Source organism: Arachis hypogaea, chromosome 20 (genome assembly GCF_003086295.3).
Source record: "Arachis hypogaea cultivar Tifrunner chromosome 20, arahy.Tifrunner.gnm2.J5K5, whole genome shotgun sequence".
Lineage (NCBI taxonomy): Eukaryota > Viridiplantae > Streptophyta > Magnoliopsida > Fabales > Fabaceae > Arachis > Arachis hypogaea.
Genome location: NC_092055.1, coordinates 121,979,110 through 121,993,193, shown reverse-complemented (window position 1 = coordinate 121,993,193; position 14,084 = coordinate 121,979,110). Strand labels below are relative to the sequence as shown.

Sequence of the window (14,084 nt, the reverse complement as noted above, 5' to 3'; positions counted from 1 at the left end):
TGGGGTCGAAATAAATCATGAGCTGGCTTCTATATATAGTTAAATACTATATAATAACCAGTATTCCTTAATTCCTCCATACAGAAACTACATACATACACATATATATATGTACGTACGCAAGTACAAAAATATATAGATTCTCAAGCTAATTGATTAAAGAACATCTATATCTATCAATCTAGGAAATTTTCTGTGCTTCGAATAATCAAATCCAGTGTTTTCAAATATATTCTACATAATGTATTTTGCTTGTTATATGTATATAAAAGACCATTAATTGATTCATGTAGCATTGCGTCTTCGTAGTTTTCATATAGGGACAACAAACAAAAATACATTAAAATGTTGGTGGGTAATAATCATGGCATCAGTTTGAGTGAAACTTTTGTAAAAGTCTAGAGGGTCAGCAATTTTTGTGTTTTTTGGCTAGCACTTAACCATAAAAATAAAAGTGAGTGATTTTTTACCATTAGATGTAATCTCACACCATTAAAAACACTATTGATGACCAATTAACGGTTACAAAACACTAAAATTGTTGCCCCCTAATATTCTTCTTTTTTATATTTCGTGCTTATCAAATGCATCAAGTAGTTTAGTAACCTGATAATAATTGTAAGAAAAAAAATAAAAATTAGAAAAACAATAGATATGCACGATTGTTGTCAGCGATATTTTTGTACATTTATCATTTAATTTTTGAAGGAAGCACATTTTTTTCTTGTTAGCGGGTGATTATAAGGACAAATCTTTATAGTGATGTATGGGATTCAAGACGTGCATTGATTTGATTCTTGAGGTTTAAATCGTATTATTTTTGTCTTTGAAATTGAACTTCGAATATTACAATGGTTTTTCAATCATCTTTTAACAGTGACTCAACAAATAGAGTAATGAGCTAACTCTCTTGTCACGTTGGACAATAATAGTAAAATTGCGTTATTTGTTTTTGGCCTCCAATCAAAGCATAGACGTGCAATCAAAAGTGTGTGCAAATCATTTTACATGGCCGCGACTATTGTTTTCATTTGTGCGCAAAAAAAAAAAAAACGTCGTCATTTCACCATTCTCTAATGTGATAAAGAAGTGTTAATTTATCATTTGTTTACTTACTGTAAAAAAAAAAAAGCCGAAAGAATATTATGGTGCTTGAAATTTAATCTCAAAAACAACAATATAGTGCAATTAAAACTTTAAGAATGAAATTGGCATAGGACGTGAATGTTAGGATCTAGTTTGAATATAAGAGGAAACAAAAAAAGAAAGATATAAGGGTGTGGGATTTGGTGGAGAGTATGTAGTGGTTTTGGGAATTATAGAGCACGCGTGGTGAACGAGAGTGTGGGTGGCAATTTATTTATTTCCCTATTAGCCCAATGTGATGAGTAGTGGTGATAAGAGAGGGTGTTGGAAAGTGCCAAAACAAATAAAGTAGTAGTGCAAGAAAAGCAACAGCCGAACCAGCTCAAAAGTTTTGATTATTATTTGTGTGTGATATTTGGGGGTAGTAGATCAGAGCACCCCACCCCACCCCACCCCATCTCTCTTATAATAAGCAATAAGCTACCCCATTCATGTGGTGTATGTCACAATCCCAATATACCCTCTCTCTCTCTCCCTTTCAAATTAAAGAATGTTATGAGAAACCACAATAAACTCTAGTCTGATAAGTGAAAAGTATAGTAGTAGTAGTAGTAGCGGTTGTTGTGGTCTTCCATCTGATGCGATTCTGGGGTGGTGGTGGTGGCTGTGTTTAAAGAGAAAGGAGTAAGCAAGGGATAAAGGAAGGAAGGTAGGTAGGTAGGTAGGGAGGGAGGGAGGGAGAGATGATGGCGGTGAGTTCGGGGAGCAAAGAAGGAGGAGGGAGTAAGGTGTTGATGGACAACGGCAAGTACGTGAGGTACACGCCGGAGCAGGTGGAGGCACTGGAGAGGCTCTACCATGAATGCCCCAAACCAAGCTCCCTTCGCCGCCAGCAACTCATCAGAGACTGCCCTATTCTCTCCAACATCGAGCCCAAACAGATCAAGGTCTGGTTCCAAAATCGAAGGTATTTCTTTCTTCTTATGCCTATACCATACTTACACCTTTTCTCTTCATTTCTCCATTCATTTTATAGAATACGTTAAGCTTTTAAATGTCTTACCTTAAACATCTTATTACATACAAACGTGACACAAGTATGCTCAACATTTTCATCATTTTCCTTCAATATTAGCTCCCTCTACTCAACTTTTTCTTTCATATATTATTAGGCTTATATATACTGCATCAACTTACATATCCAAAACATACATGAAACCAAACTTCTTGTTTTTTTAAATACAAATCTGAATCATTCGGTTTCATGCGTCTATGGAATTTCACTTAACGGAAATGATACACCATCAAAAGATTGGTGTAAAATGTTTTTTCTATTTTTCTTTGGCAGCCCAGCTAATTTTTCCGAGTTCCTAATTATTTTCTTTACTCTCTGTCTCTCATGATCTGTATGTTGATAATACTTGCAAGTTTCAGCTACATATATAGATAGATGCAGCATTTAGAAAGAGACCTTTAAATATGGCAATAAATAAAAGGTTTTAATTATTATAGCATAGCGGCAATGAAATACACAAGTGTAATGATGGTTATTTTGATGACAAAAAATTAAAGATGCCGAGAGAAGCAGCGGAAAGAGGCGTCACGGCTGCAAGCTGTAAACAGGAAGCTGACAGCAATGAATAAACTGCTGATGGAGGAAAACGACAGATTGCAGAAGCAAGTCTCTCACCTCGTCTATGAGAACACCTTTTTCCGCCAACACACTCAACAAAATGTATGTATTATATTCTTACAACATCAACAATATCTTGTGTAATCCTATTCTAAATCTTTCTTAAAACAAATAAACAATCCCTTTTTCTATACTTAAAACAAAATCCAACCATGCTACTTTTGTTCACAACTTTGGTTGAATGAAAACTAACCTAGCTTGTAGCTAACCCTCTTTTCTTTCTTTTTGCTCCTTAAAGTTCTTGCCTTTTTAATATAAACATCATTTTCGGTTTATCTGTATTGTTGTTATTATCATCTTACACAAATTAAAGACACTAATTCGATTTATTTCTCTTGTGTTTTTCAGCAGGCGGCGCTTGCCACCACAGACACCAGCTGTGAGTCGGTGGTAACAAGCGGTCAGCGCAACTTGACACCTCAGCATCCGCCAAGGGATGCAAGCCCTGCAGGGTAAGTGCAACAGTGAACTGAACTATGTGAAATGAATTCTCTTAATTTTTTGTAAAAAAAAGTAAGTGAAAAAAATATTGAATAATAAAAAATCATATTTAATTAAATAATTAAAAAAATTTAAGAAAATCTATTTCTGACTAATTATTAAAAAATTAGAATATTATAAATATATATATTAGATAAAAAAATAATTTAGTGCACAAATATTTTATGTTAACAATGTGTTAACGTAAGTCTAAAAAAAGATCATTCTTAAAAAATATAATGTATATAATATAATTTAATAATTACATCAGTAATTATTTTTACGGCTTAAACTTGTAATCTTAAAATTTCATAGGAATAACTTAATTGTTATTCCAAATCTTCCCTTCATATATATGTTTTAGATAAAAAAAAAAAAGGCCTTTTTAGATGTATAGTGAAATTTTATAAATTTTGGTAGTTCAGGACTTAAAGGGTGGTTGTTGGTGTTTTGTCTGGATGCTATGTTGCTGTATGTTTTATATTCTGTCTGAAGAAGGCTACACTGATGGGAATATTCTTTCATAGTGCTTTGGGTTTTGTTTGTCTTTCAGACTTTTGTCGATTGCAGAGGAGACTTTAGCAGAGTTTCTATCAAAGGCCACTGGAACCGCTGTGGAGTGGGTCCAAATGCCTGGGATGAAGGTTACTACTTTTCTCTTTGCTTCTTCTCTTTCTCTCTCTCTCTCTCTCTCTCTGTCCGTTTGTGACAAGTACATGCACCCTTTAAATTAATCTCCATCTCCATAACCAAAGCAACTTGTTTTTTAGCTCATTTAATTTCTGGTGTGACACATGACACATATATATCATCATCATCATTATCTCATGCTTTTGTTATATGTTTCGTTGCTTTCCTCTGATCCTCTCAGCTTACTTTGTTTATTTGTTTCTTCCTTACTCTCTTATATATAAATTCGTGCGATTTTGCATGTAAATAATAGGTAGCACGATGTACTGCATGTATTTCTTTATTTGTTATGTAGCTTAATCTGAACAGCATCTTTGTGACGTACCATCAATTCTATTTTGAAGCCACAATCCATCATTATGATTCTTGTAGTTCCGTACAAAAAAGATACACATCTTGGAGGGTTGATTTATTGTGTTTCAAAACTTTCAAATCACTTAAATAACATAACATTTTGTACTCTCGTTCTGCCTCTTCCATAAAGTTGAATACACATATTTTTCTACCGTTTGCATTAATAAAAATAAGGCATATATTTTTCCTTAAGTAATGCATAATATATACAATGTAACAATTTCTTTGTTAACATGGTGGTGCAGCCTGGTCCGGATTCCATTGGAATCGTTGCTATTTCTCATGGTTGCCCTGGAGTGGCAGCACGTGCATGCGGCCTTGTGGGTCTAGAACCTGCCAGGGTAAGTCCCTCCTTATTCCTATGAATGGTGATGAAAGCATTGCTACCTACTGAATACATCTGTTTGTGTGTATATATAGGTTGCAGAAATACTCAAAGATCGGTTATCATGGTATCGTGATTGCCGAACCGTGGATGTTCTAAATGTAATGTCCACGGGAAATGGAGGAACCATTGAACTTCTTTACATGCAGGTATACTATATACTTATCTGATATAATTGTCTCAACAATTTGCTACTTAGTCACATTGTTTCAACCACTGCCATGTTTTTGATTTAGTTGTATGCTCCAACAACCTTGGCACCTGGCCGTGACTTCTGGTTGCTGCGCTACACATCTCTTTTGGAGGATGGTAGTCTGGTGGTATGTTACTAATTAACACACAGAGTTTATAGTAACGGATATTTTGGAATGTAATAAACTTTTATTTTTGACGTGTTTGACAATTTCAGGTGTGTGAAAGATCACTTAACAACACTCAGAACGGTCCTGCTATGCCAGCAGTGCAGCATTTTGTTAGAGCAGACATGATGCCAAGTGGGTATCTTATTAGGCCTTGTGAAGGAGGAGGGTCCATTATTCATATTGTTGATCACATGATCTTAGAGGTATGTAAATGTAAATGTAAATTCTCTCTTTAATTTGTTCTGTGTTCTTGGTAACTGACAATTAACTAACTAACTTCCTCACCAGCCATGGAGTGTACCTGAAGTTTTGCGTCCACTTTATGAGTCGTCAATGCTACTTGCTCAAAGAACAACCATGGCGGTAATACTCCATCCGCTTCCAAATATCCATTAATTTAGTCATAATAAAGATTCACATGCATTTGTTTTTATGTGAAGTTGATAATTAAGAACCGTAACTGCAAGTGAGTTTCTGTCTTTAGTCATTAACAGATGGAATTTTGCTTAACTGGTTTGTAATCATGCAGGCTTTACGGCATTTAAGGCAGATATCTCAAGAAGTTTCTCAGCCAAGTGTGACAGGATGGGGAAGAAGGCCTGCGGCTCTACGCGCGCTTAGTCAGCGATTGAGCAAGTTTGTTCCTATTAGTATAATCCTCCTTCACGGTTATGTTTCTTTGAAAGTACTTGACTAATTAAACTTGAATTTTTCTTGTCTTGTAGGGGATTCAATGAAGCAGTTAATGGTTTTACTGATGATGGGTGGTCCTTGTTGGAGAGTGATGGCATTGATGATGTCACGCTTCTTGTGAACTCATCACCCAGCAAGATGATGGGAGCAAACCTCGGCTACAATGGTGGTGGATTCGCATCTGTCACCAGTTCTGTGCTTTGTGCCAAAGCATCCATGTTGTTGCAGGTAAATCTTAATCATTTCAGATCACAAGTTATTGTGTTGGAGAATTGTGCCTTAACTAACTTTTCAGCTCTCTTTGTAGAATGTCCCTCCAGCAATTCTTCTTAGATTCTTGCGGGAGCACCGGTCTGAGTGGGCTGATAGCAGCATTGACGCTTATTCGGCTGCCGCCATCAAAGCTGGTCCCTGTAACTTGCCTGGTGTCCGAGCAGGCGGTTTCGGGGGTCAGGTCATTCTTCCATTGGCTCATACAATTGAGCATGAAGAGGTAAGTTATTGTTCCATATTTTGATATAACTATCTCATTTATTTTGTCTCCTTCAAGATTATAATTTAATTATTGCCTATTTTGGACATCTAAAACTACAGTTCATGGAGGTGATTAAGCTTGAAAACATGGGTTACTATAGGGATGATATGACTATACCTGGTGATGTTTTCCTCTTGCAGGTAAGAAATATATATTTGAATATGTTTTTCTATTTAAGATTATCCATAGTTAAAAAGCTTGCTAATATGGTTGCATTTGTGAGCAGCTCTGCAGTGGAGTGGATGAGAATGCAGTTGGCACAAGTGCAGAACTCATATTTGCTCCCATTGATGCATCCTTTTCTGATGATGCACCAATTTTACCTTCCGGCTTTCGCATCATACCTCTCGATTCAACCTCGGCAAGTCTTGTTTCATATTAGACCTATGGATGTCCTGTTCCGGAAAAAATTGGTTCATGATTTTGATCCTCTTTGTGATTACATATATTGCAGGATGCCGCTAGTCCTAACCGGACGCTTGATCTGGCGTCGGCGCTGGAAGTTGGAACAGCAGGGAGCAAAGCTGGCGGCGAAAACTCAAGCCATTCTGGGAGCACAAAGTCGGTGATGACAATTGCATTTCAGTTTGCATTTGAAGTCCATCTTCAGGACAACATTGCAACCATGGCTAGGCAGTATGTTAGGAGTATCATTGCATCTGTTCAAAGGGTTTCACTAGCCCTTTCGCCGTCGCGATTCGGTTCTCAAAATGCTTTCCATTTGCCTCCTGGTACCCCTGAGGCACAAACACTTGCTAGGTGGATTTCTAGCAGCTATAGGTTTGTGTCCACACTCATCAATTTTGAACCTTCAATGACTCTGCTCTATATTGATGTATGTTACTCTTTTCAGGTTCTATCTTGGGGTAGAACTGTTGAAGAGTGAGGGTAGTGAACCCATTCTCAAATCTCTTTGGCATCACACTGATGCTGTTTTGTGCTGCTCTCTCAAGGTAGTGATTTCCATTTCTGATATGAACACTTACTTAACGGTGAAAACTCACGAGCAATTGTTTTCATATGAAGTTAATTCATATTAGATTATTTGGCATGTTTGACTAAATTGTTATCTAATAGTTTTTAAATATTTGAATTTGGATGGCAGGCATTACCTGTTTTCACTTTTGCAAATCAAGCTGGCCTTGACATGCTAGAAACAACTTTGGTTGCACTTCAAGACATCACTCTTGAAAAGATCTTTGATGACAATGGAAAGAAAACTCTCTGCTCTGAGTTCCCCCAGATAATGCAGCAGGTATATCTATATCTACACATAATCAATAAAAATGCGCCTTGACAGGTCGAAACAAGTGCTTCTTCTGCTTGATTGATAACCTGATTTTGGTGGATGCAGGGTTTCATGTGTATACAAGGTGGGATATGTTTGTCGAGCATGGGAAGGCCAGTGTCATATGAGAGAGCAGTGGCATGGAAAGTCTTGAATGAAGAAGAAACGGCTCACTGTATCTGCTTCATGTTCATCAATTGGTCTTTTGTCTGATCAAAATTATAAATTTTATTAGGATGTAGGCATGTAGTCAGAACAACAATAGTTTCTCTCTTTTGTTTTGACCTTATATTAATTACTTGCAGAATCGTCACTAGAATATGCTATAATATTATGATTGTCGCCATATATAGATATATACTGATAAGTGCTGCCTCACATTCTCTATTCTTCCAAATTATACGCGGTTCTTCTTTATTGGCAAAAGTATATACTATTTTTCTGAAATGAAAATTATAATTTTTATATTTTATAAAATAAGGATACTGTTGTATTAGATATATATATGACACTAATCAATATATAAGTATTACCCTTGTTATTCTTGGAGGTCACGTCAAATCAATATTATTATAGTAATATTATTATTCGAGGATTTCTATATCGAAAATCTAAAATCTGTAAAAATTTAATTTATTGGCTTATACAGAAGACAAATCTCTATATATAACTGATCAGAATGCTACATAAACGGTTACATAACTAACAATAACGGACTAGATCTTGTATCAATGGCTTCTGGTCTTGGATGTACTTCTAGCTATGCATGCCCCCGTTATTTATTTCTCCATACAAGAACTTATGACACACACTTGAGAGATGAATTCGAACACAAAAGCAAGTACAACTATAAACTGAAATATATTACATTCATGCTACGTCTTAGATTCATTGAGCTGTTGACGTTAACAGCACATATGGCTTTTTAATTGTTCTTGTTAATAGGTATATCATTATGTGGGTGCCGCTGTAATGGATATACAATGAGCATGTCAAGCATTTAGAGGAGAAATGAACTTATTGGTTTATGAATGGCGTAGTTTTTTATGGGGTTTTTACCTGTTATTTGTAGGGCCATCAAAATAAGCTAAAGTCCGTTTAAACGGACGGATTTTATCTTTAAGATGAATTCTATTAAAATTTTTGCTCGATTAATTCGAAAAATGACGGGTTAAATGGACTAATTCGGAATTAAATGGACGGGCCGTTTAAATTTTTTTTATATTTTTCATAAAAAATAATACTTTTAGCCAATATTTCTCTTCATTCAAGTTGAAAATCCGACTCATCAACTAAAGAAATATTGTTTGTTTAAGGTTTTTTACCTAAAAATAATTTTTTTATGAAAATATTTTTTAAAAAATAAAATAAAAAGATAAACAGACTAGTCTATTTAACTTATTGAGTTGGTTATAAATGGTCTGGATTGAAAAATTATTGTATTTAAATTGATCAACCTGTATAACTCACAAACTTAAATGGATTGAACCTAAATAGATTGGACTAACCCATTTGACAACCTTAATTATTTGTTTGTGGTGTTATTAGTAACTATTTTCTTATTAGACTACTTGAACAGTGTCTATTGTTGTCTTTGTTAGCTATTTCTCTTTTAGTGGTTTCATGAACTTGCTTGACCCTCAGGTCTTTGTCTATTGTTTGTAATTGCTTCTTTATGAATTAAAATCAATTAGGAGAGAGTATATTAATCTATCATGAGATGTGGTCATGTGGTTCTATCTTCCGTTGCACTCTTTAAGGTTGTAGCCGTTGGTATTGTCGAAGAATATCTTTCTTCTTTTACTTGATAGTATGGTCCAGTTAGGGCTGTCAAAAATTCTCAGGAGGTGGGGATTCCCGCGGAACCGTCCTGAATGGGGTCTCATTGGTTGGAAAATTTTTTCTGTGGAGATGGGATGGGGAGCAAAATTCGTCCGAGACAGGCGTGGAGATTCGAGCGGAAATTCCCGCTCCATTCCCGATAATTCTCCGAATATTTAAAATTTCTTAAATAATCTTACTTTATTTCTAATATAGGTGAGTTTTTTAGTAATTTCACCGATTAAAAAATCCTAACCCTATTATTCAGTCTTCTCTACTCACTACTCACTGTGTTGTATAATTTTGATTTTCTCTCCTTCTATGTATCTAAAGCAATTAGACATATAGGGTTTATAATTTTGAAATAGTTAGCGTTTGCTTTTGAAATAGTTGCTTGATTTTCTCTCCTTCTATGTATCTAAAGCAATTATGATTTCTCTTGCTGAATATGCTGACCATCAAAAAATACTTGATGTTAAAGACTATATCTTATTGCTTTTTTTAGAATGGAAGTTGTATTTTAAGATTTTATTTTATGGATTATAATTTGCTATGTTGTATTTCTGGACTTATAATCTTGGATAAGATATGTTTGTGTGTTTGTAATAGTATTTTGTAGTTTATTTTTTATTTTTTTGATATTTTTTACTATAATTTTCATATAAATGTTAAATATAAGGGGATGGGGAATGGGGCCCTACGGGAAATATGGAGAACGCAGGGAATGGGGATGGGGACAATTATCCCCCTCACGGCGGGGATCGGGGTGGGGATGGAAATTAATTCTGGGGGCGGGGAGGGGGAGCAGGGAGGCATCCCCGCCCCCGCCCCGCCCCATTGACACCCCTAGGTCCAGTAGCTTCTTATCATAACATGATCTATTGATCTGATTCTTGAAAAAAATTCCTCAATCAATTGTTGTTTTGCACATATTATAGATTGCTTGATTTTGATCTTATAGTTGTTTCTTTTTTGTTGCCTTCTTATTTTGATAAGATTATATCGCAATGAATTTTTAATTTTCTTGATATTTTTTTTTTTGTTAAAATTTAAATTCTATCAAGATTTTTTTTTGCAACACTTATATAATTAACGTACTCAATTAATTATATCTCAATCAAATGTTTATTATCATCATCATGATTGTCAAATATTTTTTGAACCCAACAAAATCATCAATGAAGCTTGGAGATTGTACAAAGATTTCTATTGAAAAAAAAAGATGAATACCAATTAGATTAAATGATGGTCGTTCTAGTTTTTTAGGGTTTTTTAGGATTTTCTAGGATTTTTAGAAGTTTTTAGGATTTTTAGGGTTTTTAGGGTTTTCTAGGATTTTTAGGATTTTCTATGGTTTTCTAAAATTTTTAGGATTTTCTAGAGTTTCCTTATTTTCTATGCTCTTAAACTTGATTATAATTTATTGAGTATGAAGCACTTATCTAAAAAATGATATAAAATGATAACCTATTATGGATATTACACTGTGTTTGACAATAAAAAAAGATTCATTAAAAAAGTAAAGATGACTTCAAACAAAATATTTTTGTTGAAAATTTCAAGATGTAAATCTTTCTTTCTTGAATTATGTAATAGTTATGTAATACTTGATGATAGCTGACCGTGGCATACGCGGTTTACGCACTTTTATTTTTTGGCCTAAATTATCTGTCAAGAAAAATATTTGTTTCTTGTCTAATACGAATTCATATTTCTGATTGTGCACGTAAAATTTTTCAATCGAAAAAGAAACATAAATATCCATTCCCTATAAAGAAATCATGGAGACATAGAAGATTACTTGAAATTATACACTCAAATAGTCTTTATTCTGTAGAAATTTTAACAATAGTAGTAACAGGTACTTTATCACTTTTACTGAAGATTTTAGTAAATATATGTGGGTATATTTTCTAAAGCAGAAATCAAAAGCATGTGATGGCTTCAAGATACTCAAGGCGTTTATTGAAAAACAAAGCGGTTGTAAAATTAAAATTCTCATAATAAATAAAGGTTAGAATATCTTGCCTATTCAGATTACTATAAGTAACATGGATCCAATACTAACTAACAACCAGTTATACTTTTTAACAAAATGAAGTTGCTAAAAGAAATAGAATTATCATAGATATGATCAGATGTATACTCAAGTCAAAATAAATGCCCAAAAATTTTGGGCAAAAGCAGTTGCAACTGCGGTATACATTTTGAACAGGTGTCTAACAAAAATTTTTTGTGATAAAACTCCAAAAGAAATTTGGAGTGAAAAGCAACCTTCCATTCATCATTTCATAGTTTTTAGGTGTATTTGTGTATGCACATGTACTAAATCAATTAAGAAAGAAGTTAGATGACAAAGGTAAGAAATGTATCTTTATTGGTTATAGTATAGATTCAAAAACATACAAGCTGTATAATCCAAAAATAAAGAAGAGATGTGACATTTAACAAAAATGGCATGTGGGACTGGAATGCAAAGACAAAAAAGCAGTCTATTGTAATTCCAAATACTTGTTATCATGAAGAAGAAAGACAACCAGACATAACTGAAACAACCAAAATAATTTAGAACACCTCAAAGAGAGTAGAGACTACCTACCAAATTGGCAGATTATGAAGTTGGTAATGACAATGATCCATCCACTGAAAAAATAATCAATTTCACTTTATTTTCAGATTGTGAACTAATAAACTTTCAAGATTCCTATATATAGAGATAATAATTAAAAAAAAAAAAGCAATGAACGAAGAGATTCATACCATTGAAAAAAATGACACATGACAGTTGGCAAATTTACCTGCAATTAAGAAGCCGATTGGAATGAAGTGAGTTTACAAGACAAAGTATAATCCCAATAGTAAATTTGATTGTTTCAAGGCAAGATTAGTTGCTGAGGAATATAAACAAAAATCAGATACTTTGAAGTGTTTTCTCTTGTTGTTAGATTAGATGTTATTTGAATTCTTATTTCACTTTTGACTCAAAATAAGTAAAAGATACACCAAATAAAAGTTAGTCTGCATTTCTAAATGACACTTATAAGAAGAAGTGTATGTTGAGCAACCTGTAGGATATCAAATTCTTGTAGAAGAAGATAAAGTTTATAGGTTGAAGAAAATTTGGTACAGAGAGCATTGAACAAGAAAATTATTCTTATTTCATTTAGAATGATTTTAAAAGATGCCCATTTGAGCACACTCTTTACATCAAGTTCGTTGAACCTATAAATGTCCTCATCGTGTGATTTTATGTTGATGATTTGATCTTAATTCTTTATCGACAACAATTTGAAGATAATTGTAGAATTGAGGGAGCTATGATAAAGCATTTTGAAATATCGGATATGGGCTTGGTATCTTATTTTCTCGGCATTGAAGTCATTCAGAAAGATGGTAAAAATTTTATTTTTTAGAAGAAATATGCAAATAATATTTTGAAGAAATTTTACATGGAGCATTCAAAATTAATTACTACTATAGTTAAAAAATGGTTCAAGTTGCTGAGAGAATATAAAGGACGAGTTGTAAATCCCACTTATTATAAAAGCTTGATTAAAAGTGTGAGGTATTTAACTGCAATTAGACCAGATATTGTATTTAAAGTTGGATTTCTAAGCAAATTTATGGAGGAGCTTTATATCAACCATTTTACAAGCAGCAAAAAGAATTTTTTTTAATAAATCAAAAGTACTTTAAATGATTGTATTTTATTATAAAAATGCTAATAAAGTAAATCTTGTTGGATATACTAATAGTGATTTTGCCATAAATATAGAAATAACAAAAGTATCTCAGAATTTACATTTCATCTTAGTTCTGGTGCAATTTCATGATCAATTAAAAAACAACTAGTAGTTCCTCTCTCCAATGCCGAAGCAGAATACACTAGCTGAAAGTTGTGCTACACAAATCATATGGTTAAGAAAAATTCTTAAAATATTAAAAAAGAAACAAAATATTCTAACAACAATATTTTGTGATAAAAGTCAGCTATTCTACTTTACAAAAATATAGTATTTCATGCAAAGTCAAAACATATTGATATTCAATTTCATAAAACAAGAGAGTTAGTCAATAAAAAAGAAATATTGATCTAGTGCTGTCCAACTCAAAAATAAATAACAAATATATTTACAAAGTCATTAAAAATTGAACTATTTTACAAATTAAAAAAAATATTTAGAATAATTATTTTTACAAGCTTAATTTAAAGAAGACAATATTATTAATAATAATAATATTAAATTAACTTGTAACATGTCACTGCCATATTAAAAGAATTATGGATTGAATTGGAAGCTCCAAGTTGATTGTTTTGAGATGAAACAATAACCGATAAAAGAATCAGGAAACACAACTAATGCAACTTGTATTTTGAAAAGTCAAATAGCCAAAATCAATCTGAAGATGTACTCTTCATCCCCAACATTGTAGCTATATTAATATTAGAAAAAGTATTGTAGAACAACGCATATAATAAACAATGCAAACAACGGATTAAAAAAATATGAAATTAATTTTAAAATTTGAAAATTTAGGATTAGCATCCCTAAACTTATTCACACTACGTACGGATGATGAGTCTATATTTGATGGTATATTTTAGTTTGATTTGAATGGATTTCATCATATAAACCCACATTTATTCATCCAAATAGCATGCTTTTGTGTTCTCTCCTTTAATTGTGCCTAAATGT

The 14,084-nt window shown here is 33.2% G+C and overlaps 1 protein-coding gene across 1 annotated transcript; it reads left to right on the top strand.

Moving 5' to 3' along the window:
- The first annotated feature begins 1,427 nt into the window (after positions 1-1,427).
- Positions 1,428-7,944, top strand: LOC112782872 (homeobox-leucine zipper protein ATHB-8). Its single transcript, XM_025825520.3, has 18 exons — positions 1,428-2,053; positions 2,659-2,821; positions 3,128-3,231; positions 3,813-3,903; positions 4,549-4,644; positions 4,724-4,837; positions 4,925-5,008; positions 5,098-5,253; positions 5,339-5,413; positions 5,580-5,686; positions 5,776-5,971; positions 6,051-6,236; positions 6,338-6,418; positions 6,505-6,639; positions 6,733-7,058; positions 7,132-7,231; positions 7,384-7,533; positions 7,633-7,944. Exons 1-18 carry the CDS (start codon positions 1,830-1,832, stop codon positions 7,777-7,779), a joined length of 2,535 nt encoding a protein of 844 aa, XP_025681305.1. The 5' UTR covers positions 1,428-1,829; the 3' UTR covers positions 7,780-7,944.
- The last annotated feature ends 6,140 nt before the right edge of the window (positions 7,945-14,084 follow it).